This window comes from Tachysurus fulvidraco, chromosome 9, assembly GCF_022655615.1.
Source record: "Tachysurus fulvidraco isolate hzauxx_2018 chromosome 9, HZAU_PFXX_2.0, whole genome shotgun sequence".
Taxonomy (NCBI): domain Eukaryota; kingdom Metazoa; phylum Chordata; class Actinopteri; order Siluriformes; family Bagridae; genus Tachysurus; species Tachysurus fulvidraco.
Genome location: NC_062526.1, coordinates 22,656,547 through 22,665,169, shown reverse-complemented (window position 1 = coordinate 22,665,169; position 8,623 = coordinate 22,656,547). Strand labels below are relative to the sequence as shown.

The 8,623-nt window shown below is 40.8% G+C and overlaps 1 protein-coding gene across 7 annotated transcripts; it reads left to right on the top strand.

The window, feature by feature from the left end:
- The first annotated feature begins 414 nt into the window (after nucleotides 1–414).
- Nucleotides 415–8,236, top strand: eef1db (eukaryotic translation elongation factor 1 delta b (guanine nucleotide exchange protein)). Of its 7 annotated transcripts, none has more exons than XM_047818809.1 (11): nucleotides 415–509; nucleotides 1,273–1,331; nucleotides 1,739–2,455; nucleotides 3,139–3,250; nucleotides 3,357–3,428; nucleotides 4,113–4,181; nucleotides 4,764–4,848; nucleotides 5,907–6,010; nucleotides 6,130–6,339; nucleotides 6,469–6,663; nucleotides 8,110–8,236. In XM_047818809.1, the coding sequence occupies exons 3-11, from the start codon at nucleotides 1,749–1,751 to the stop codon at nucleotides 8,146–8,148; spliced, it is 1,593 nt and encodes a 530-aa protein (XP_047674765.1). In that variant the 5' UTR covers nucleotides 415–509; nucleotides 1,273–1,331; nucleotides 1,739–1,748; the 3' UTR covers nucleotides 8,149–8,236. The 7 variants fall into 7 exon arrangements, with proteins under 7 accessions (XP_047674765.1, XP_027032978.1, XP_027032983.1 ...); XM_027177177.2 differs by having other exon boundaries at nucleotides 3,136–3,250; XM_027177179.2 differs by having other exon boundaries at nucleotides 416–509; nucleotides 3,136–3,250; nucleotides 6,133–6,339.
- Nucleotides 8,237–8,623: the final 387 nt, after the last annotated feature.

The following is an 8,623-nucleotide window of genomic DNA, read 5'->3' as shown; positions in this document are numbered from 1 at the left end:
AGCAGTGTGAACAGTCATATAAAATATCCCAGGATTATATAATCTGTGGTTTACAGTGACTCAGGGTTATATAGTTTAACTAGGATTAAGTGGTTGCTGAAATGAATGAATTTGTAATGACTCTTGTTTAGCAAACTAGCTGAACCAAACCCACAGAATCGACACTAGCCATTTTATCTCTCATGACTCAGTTTAGTTCTCGCGAGATTCAACCGACTCGTAGGTTTATACCATTTATGAAGTACCACATTAAACAAAACATATTATTTTAACAACTTTTCCTTATATAAATGTTAAAAACATTTGTGAGTTGACGGAGATTTACATTTTAGTCTCATCGGTCCAGGTGTAGAAAGACACGTTTTTAAGATGTAACACAGTAGTAGTCATTACCCGCCTCAAAAAAAAAATGGACTCGCCCAACGACCAATCTCTCCTCAGCACCTCAGCGCTGTCTTTTCAGCTTTCGCTCCAGATTCTAACAAACCATTTAATTCAGTAATCACAAAGTGAGTATGTATGTATCTTTTTTTTTTTTACTAATTCGTTATCAACATATTTTTCGAATAGTGATCCGTAAAACATTTATTTATTTACGATTATGATATTAATCGTTGTCCTTTAAGGATCTGCTATGGCGAAAGTGTCGAAACGAATCGCCACGTAAGATAAAAACAGGACAAAACATTTTATATGGCACTAACGTGGTTTATTCTTTCTCCTCTGATCTGTTTTTTTGTTTGTTTTAAACAATCGGCACATTTTCGAGTCACGTACAGGTTTTAAAGGCTGATGTGTATTTGTTAGCTGTGTTAGCTAACACAATCAAGCATGGAGGCAGGGATATGGACATGCGCATGCGTACTTGACCGTGACTTTCGGAATTATCTAAATGCGCATGCGCACCCGGTGAACACACAGAAAGCCATGTGTTTGAATTTTTACATTTTTCTTGGACTGTTTATATGGTAGTTATTTTGTGTGGTTTTTATGTTCATTTTATACAACTGAGCCATTGAGGGTTAAGGGCCTTGCTCAGGGCCCCCAGCAGTGGCAGCTTGGTGGATCTGGGATTCGAACCTATGACCTTCATATCAGTAATCCAGTCTACCACACCCCAACTTCAGTCTATAATTGAAGCCACGGAAACGTCATTTCACCCTCACCTGAGACGGTGTATCGGTTTAAAAGATAGTTGACTATATCTAAACCTTCATATTGCACCTTATTCTGGCTTTATCTGTTTTATTTCCTGCTGCCGACGGAGTGAAGAACAATCTAAGCACACCATAGTGCCATTTGTTGGGTTATTGTGTTACTCTTTACTGAAGGTAAGATGGGATCGGGTTTGTATTCGTTCAGCAAAAAATATATATATTTGTTTGGTTTTGGAAAACAGTTGATATTAATACACACGTAAAGAGCCATGCTTCATGAGCCAGATGTGTAGTTGCATGCCTATAAAATCTCAGTAGTACAGGTTCACTATCAGAAGCACTGCTTTTTTCTGAACAATCTTTTGATATCCTTTTCAATGTTGTTGTTGTTTTGGTTTTTTTTCTCCCTCTGTCCTGTCCATACATTGGAGATATACACAGTTTACACTTCAGGGTTTTTGCATGAGTCGTCTTGCCTGCTTCTGCATGTGTGCTTCTTGTTTTCTTCTTTAATTACTAACTCTTTACCCGTCATGACTCTGCTTCTCTTCTCTCTTCTTCCTGCTTTTGGTCTGTACCAGACCTAGCGTAATGCCTCAGAGAATTGCGATCAATTCCAGTGTGGAGGCCAAACCCACTGATGTCGGAGGCTGTTTGTCCAGCGCAGTCGTACAGGGCCTGTGTTCAGAGCGTGATGCCATATGGTTTGACTGCAGAGCTTACGAGAGAGCAGAAAGCCACCATTACATAAGGCTTCAAGAACGCCAAAATGGGACCACATCTGCTGCAAGCACCTCAAATTCCCAGCGTAGCCGAGAAAAATGCCCTAATTCAGTGACAGCTCCTGATTCTCTTCGATTCTTACCTGATAGCCCTTCAACCCATATGTTATGTGACGAAGGCTACTTATCACAAACCCCAACTCCTCGCACTCCGGCATCAGCACCAATTAACGGCCTGCCGTTTGTGCCTGCACTCCTCCAAGGGGTGTGGTTTCAGAAGTCTCTTTACGATCGGGCGGAAACAACGTTTTACCAGAACCTGTACCGTTTGAACAAGCCTAATTCTTCACCCGATGGCGAGCAAACAAGTTCCCTTGTCGCTGAGAAATCCAAATCTGATAAGACAAAGGAGAAGAAACTAGGCAATGATGGAATCCAGAAAGGAAGCAGTGCATTAGATCACTTCCTGCATGCAGACAGCGAGAGGGTGTGGCTAGACCGCAGTCGATACGCGGAGGTGGAAACTCGTTTCTACGAAGCCATGACGACCAAAAGCGGCTGTAGCTTACCGTCGAAGTATGATCGTATACACACACTTAAGTTGCACCTCTTTATGCTCCCGAGTGGCCCAAGAGGAAAAACCTGCACGTTGTTGTCTGGAATACATTCAAAAATCCTTACAGTGCACTCTCATTTTTTTTCTCCTTCCCTTCCCTGTCAATCACAGCAACACTAGCCAATCACAGTTCGCCATGAGCTCCTGTATGCGGAAGAGGGCAGATAGCGCTTTTCTCCGATAGTGTTATATTGCCCTGTGACCGCTCGGCTTCCTTCACCCTCACCATAGCTTTTGTATGATAGGAAATAGCTGGGTGGGAATTATAAAAGGTGGAATATATATAATATATAAAATAATCATTAACAGCTTGAACTAACTGAAGGTGTCCATCAGTGTGTCTGTATAAGATTCAATTATTTATATTATTTAAACACGGTCACACATCTGAAATAGCTTCCTTCCTGTCTGAAGTATATTTTAAAGGTAGTTCTCACACACACACACACACACACTAGTCATCATAAGGACTAGACTTCAGGAATCATGTTCGTCATGTTTCGATTTCACGTCATTTGTTCATATTGTGTGTGTGTGTTTTTTTTCCCCTCCCTCTCTCTCGTTTGCTTGTTTACCTTTATTTGGATACATGGAGTTTTTATCAAAAACTGGACACGGAGACTCTGATTTATGTTTCTAGAAGAAGTGCAATGGAGTGCTTGGCTCAAGAGAGGATATGGTTTGACAAACCTCGCTACGACGAGGCTGAACGAAGGTTCTACGAGAGGATGAATGGACCCACACTACCACCTCAGGTATGTGTGAGCTTCAGAGGATGCGTGTGTGCAGTCTGTAACAGAAATGTGTGTGCATGTCAATCCAAAACAAACCAAAAGGTTCTCTCTCTTTTTCCCCCCACAGGACACGGGTGCTAATAGTATTCTTCAGGACATTGCAAGAGCACGTGAGAATATCCAGAAGTCTCTTGCTGGAGTGAGTAGCTCATCATCTGTTAATATAATTGGGGTCTTCTAGACGGTTTAATACGAGACACCGGTGCAGTCATTTCGACACCTTTGTGTAGGATAACCGGTTCTTTTCAGCTCGGACATTGGGTTAAAGTGTTAAAGATTTTCTTTTCTTTACCAGTAATGGAGAATTGATATATATATATATATATATATATATATATATGAAACTATTCCACCTGCATTGTGAGATGAAGTTGATGATGTGCGGTTAGATAAAATCTCAAAACCACTCGGCACGGCTTAGACGTACATGTTAAGGAAATCTATCAGAAAGATTTCTCTAAATCAGAATTATGGTGTAAAGATGCTACTGAGTTGTGTGCGAGTGAGGGAGGGTGAGGGTGCGAGTGAGAGAGGGTGAGGGTGCGAGTGAGAGAGGGTGAGGGTGCGAGTGAGAGAGGGTGAGGGTGCGAGTGAGAGAGGGTGAGGGTGCGAGTGAGGGAGGGTGAGGGTGCGAGTGAGGGAGGGTGAGGGTGCGAGTGAGGGAGGGTGCGAGAATAAGGGAAGAGAGAGTGAGGGCAAGATTGTGAGGGTGCGGGAATGAGCGAAAGAGTGTGCGTGAGTTTTCTTGTCCGCGCTTGTATATAATCTGTTTGCTCTCACTGTATATCTCAGCCCTTATCACTATACATGTTCTCTCCCTCAGTTGAAGACAACCTTGCAGCCAACTAGGGGCTCCTCCCTTAAATCCCCAACCCCTCCACACAGCCTCACTGTAAGCGTGTGTGAAACAGTTACGGTCCAAATTCATCAAACTCAGTCATTGTTTGTGTTTGCTGTGTTGTGGACATTAAGAGAGAGAAAAAAAAAACATCCTTCCTTCCTGTCTGTCGCATGCATTTGTTATTGCTCAGTGGCGTAGTCTGTGAAAGCAAATAAAGAGCTATTAACGAACTAGAAAAGACTATCGTTTATATACCGAGCTCTCAAAACGGACGTGTTCAGTACACGTGTTGTTCATTTGTGATGATTAGTTTGTGTGTTTCTAACAGCCCTCTCTAGTGATCGGATCACGCGCAGTCACAACCGTGCTCTGTTTCAGACCGAACTGCCAGTGTGATGCTCTCTGCACTCTTCTACATACCAGCTCTCACAACCATGTTCACGGTTTACATGCCGAAGCTAAAGCTTTAGAAAAATCCGGTCTGAACGTCTGTAGGTTCCGATGACCGCTTCGTGACCCGATCACTTGAGGCAAATGCCGTATGTTAATGCATGTGAATCACACCGATGCAGGTTGCCAGATCTCTTTACTCGCAACCGTACACTGCAACCGTCTGTCCGTGTGTGTTTGTAGGCAGCAGGAGGAAGTAGTGCCGAACAAGGGGAACTTCTCGCACGCATGAAGGAACTGGAACTGGAGAACCAGCGTCTACAAAAAAGTAGGGAAATTCTATGTAGATTTTTCAGTTCGTGAGATCTGTTGGCAGTGTTGTAATGTAACGGAGTACAAATACCTCGTTACTGTACTTAAGTAGAAATTTCACGTATCTGTACTTTACTTCGCTATTTAAATTGATGTCAACTTTCACTTTTACTCCACTACATTTCCTAGATAAAATGTACACTTTTACTCTGTTATATTCCCAATAAGCATCTTCTTTACTCGTTACTACAAAATAAAATCAGCAGAAATGTGTGCGACTGCAATAAGGGAGGTTTGGCGAATCACTGCTCCTAGATTGCATCACGCAGCTCCGCACGTTAATCAGCGGAAAGCCGCAAATACGGCAACCAAAAGCAGAGAAATGTCACTGTTCTTATTACCAGAGTTGTAACACAAACAAAATATTAATGCAAACAATCCATTCAATATTAAATAAAAATAACATTTACTGATTTGGTCTTTGTCTTGTGAATATTTGTTTATTAATGACTTTCATCGGACACACTGTTTGTAGAGAATGCACACATACATGAACTGATTTGATTCAAGACTGGCATCATTACATCATGCATAAAATTTTGGTGTCCACTTTTGCCATTTAATAATACCATAACTTTTGGCTTACTATGTAGTCGTATAATATATAATATAAAACTCTTCTTGTTTTAAATTCTCACTGAGGGCTAAAACCCCTAAAGATGAAACCCTAGAACCGTCCCTGGTCTTATGCCTACTGAAAATCACTGAAATTTTACTTTTTACTTTTACTTCAAATACTTAAGTATATTAAATATCAGAAAATGATGTTTGATACTTAAATACAGTAAATATCAGATACTTTAAGACTTTTACTTGAGTAGTATTCTAAAAGGTGACTTTCACTTCTACCAAAGTCTTTTTCTAGTGCAATACTTGTACTTTTACTCAAGTATTGCTTTCTAGTACTTTATACAACACTGCCTGTTGGTTAGTGATAAAGTACTGCGCATGCTTTCGGACAAAAATGTTCCAGCCAATACGCTTGACTCAATTTTTGACTCGTTACTCTTTCAGTGGTGCAGCAGTTGCATTCGGTTGTCTCTAACCTGGAAAGTCGAGTCTCCGTCCTGGAAAAAAGACCAGCAGCCCCAGCGGCGGTGGTTAACGGAATTTCTTCTGTAAGTAGACATGAATACAATCTTACACACCAAGTACCATAAATATAATTTTTTTTCTTCTTTTTTTTTAATGATGTATTGCTGTTTTTCTTTTTCTTTTCTTTTATTTTTCCCCTCAGAAGACCGTTTGTCCTCCTCCTCAGAAAACACCTCCTGCACCAGCAGATGGCGAGGATGATGACGACGATCTAGACCTGTTCGGTAGCGACGACGAAGTAGACGAAGAGGCGGAGCGCCTGAAGGAGCAGAGGCTACAGGAATATGCAGCCAAAAAAGCCAAAAAACCCGCCATCATCGCTAAGTCGTCAATCCTGTTGGACGTCAAGCCTGTACGTTGGTTATCCAGTTAAAAGTTTGGTTTCTTTGAGGTTTGAGCACTGACCTGACCAGAGCTCATGGAGTTACAGGGATTAATTAAGGTGGTTAATTTCAGACTTCGTTTCTGTACATGTGCGCAGTGGGATGACGAGACGGACATGGCGAAGCTGGAGGAGTGCGTGAGGTCCGTTCAGGCCGACGGCTTGCTCTGGGGAGCCTCCAAACTGGTACCGGTTGGTTACGGTATCAAAAAGCTGCAGATCAACTGCGTGGTCGAAGACGACAAGGTGGGAACAGACCTGCTGGAGGAGGAGATCACTAAGTTTGAAGATTATGTAAGTATCCAATATGTTCCCTCAAAGCCAGTTCACACAGGGACACTTCCAATCACGCAAATCCATCACGCCATTGTAAATGAAACCCAGAATGTCCTGCTTCCTGTCTATAATCCACTGGCATTTATTGGATTCCTGCAGGAGTGATGATGCTCATTACACCAACAGCGATATCCTATAATTAGCACATCTAACTAGGGCTGGGCGATATGGCTGAAAACTGTATCACGATATCAGTGTTTCATATCGGTCGATATTAATATTTTTTATGACCCATTTAAAATAAGGACCAGGAGAAAAATATTACATTTAAACATTTTATTATAAACTTAACCTTCCTCTGATCATAATCCCCTCAGTTATTAAGACAGAAATGTCAACAACCAGGAAAACTCAAATAATTAAAATGTAAACATACGTCTAAAGTCACAATGTACACTTAACAATTATCTCTTAACATTTAAGGTGCAAAATGACAGAAAATGTAAGAAATTACTATCTGTTCACCTTCTGGTAAATAAAGTGTTTTAAAATAAGTGCAGTGTTTTGTAAACATAAATAAAACTGAGGTAGACTGAGACAGATACTGTTACATGATTTGGTGTTAGTGTCTCACTCCCTACGTTGTTAGGTTACCAGAGAGCGAGTGCCTTTGTTAATGTGACCAAACTTGCTTCGCAACCTCTGTTTTCTTCCGACGAAGAATAAAAAATATCGAACGTTTAATCGAACACATTTTTCATTTATATCGATCACGTGTGTATCGCGATACATATCGTTATCGTTTTATCGCCCAGCCCTACATCTAACCAACACGCATCTTTTTTCTATATCAAGGTTTATGTAAGACCAACAGAAGTAAACGTTTTATTTTTACCTCTTACTAATGGAGAATGGATGAACGACTCCTGTGTCAAACTATCCCACCTGAAACGTGGGATGATTTTGATGAGTACGGTTAGATAACTGCTCTTAACTGTACTTGTTAGGAAAATCCATCAGAATGATTTCTCTCAATCAGAAGTATGGTGTAAAGATATTGCTGACATGTCTGGATGTGTGAGAGAGAGAGTGAATGAGAGAGGGTGTGTGTGTGTGTGTGTGGGGGGGGTGAGAGAGATAGAGTGTGTGTGTATGTGTATGGTACAGCTGAGTTACATTTTATGAGTGATGTCCATAAAGGGCAATGTTCACACCGCTAAAATGACGAGTAAACTGCAAGAAGAAAGTTTTTTTTTTTTTTTATCGAACAAATACCAAATGTAAAATTCAACCAAAACTCCTCCCCTTTCATTCCTCTTATCTGCATAACAATATATATATATATTTTTTTATAATTTTAAGTTCAGTCATTTTTAGTGCTCAGTTTTAGCTCTTGTACCCTTAACTCTTCTGCGTATGCCGTCACTGTGTGTATTCTGACGTGTCTTTCTGTCTCTCTTGCAGGTCCAAAGCGTGGATGTGGCAGCTTTCAATAAGATTTAAAGCACTAACATACTTTCCGCTCATTCTCCATCTGCACTACACAAACTACCGATGAAATAACATTTGACAATAAAGAACCCTGACTTTATCCTGGACTCTTCCTGTTGTGCTTTTGACTGTAAAATTACATACAATCCTTTTATTACAGGGATCACAAATAGTTCTGTAGAAGCAAAACAAACTCAAATCAACAGAACGTGCAGATTTAGCTGTAGTTCTGACTACTGTGAGATTAGCTGAGAGATCTGGATGTGTATTAATGAGTACAAATGTGCACATTGTAGATGCTCAGGATCCTTGATGCAATTGAAAGGGTGATCTGTGTGATTGTATAATATTCCATCTTCTACTGTGATCATTGTTAAGTGAACAAAAGTCCTTCGGCATCAGAACTACTTTTGTCTCTTTATTCAGACAAATGAGGGTTTTTCCACACTTGAAATATTTCCCCTTGGGTCAGTGTAAATCCCGGGTT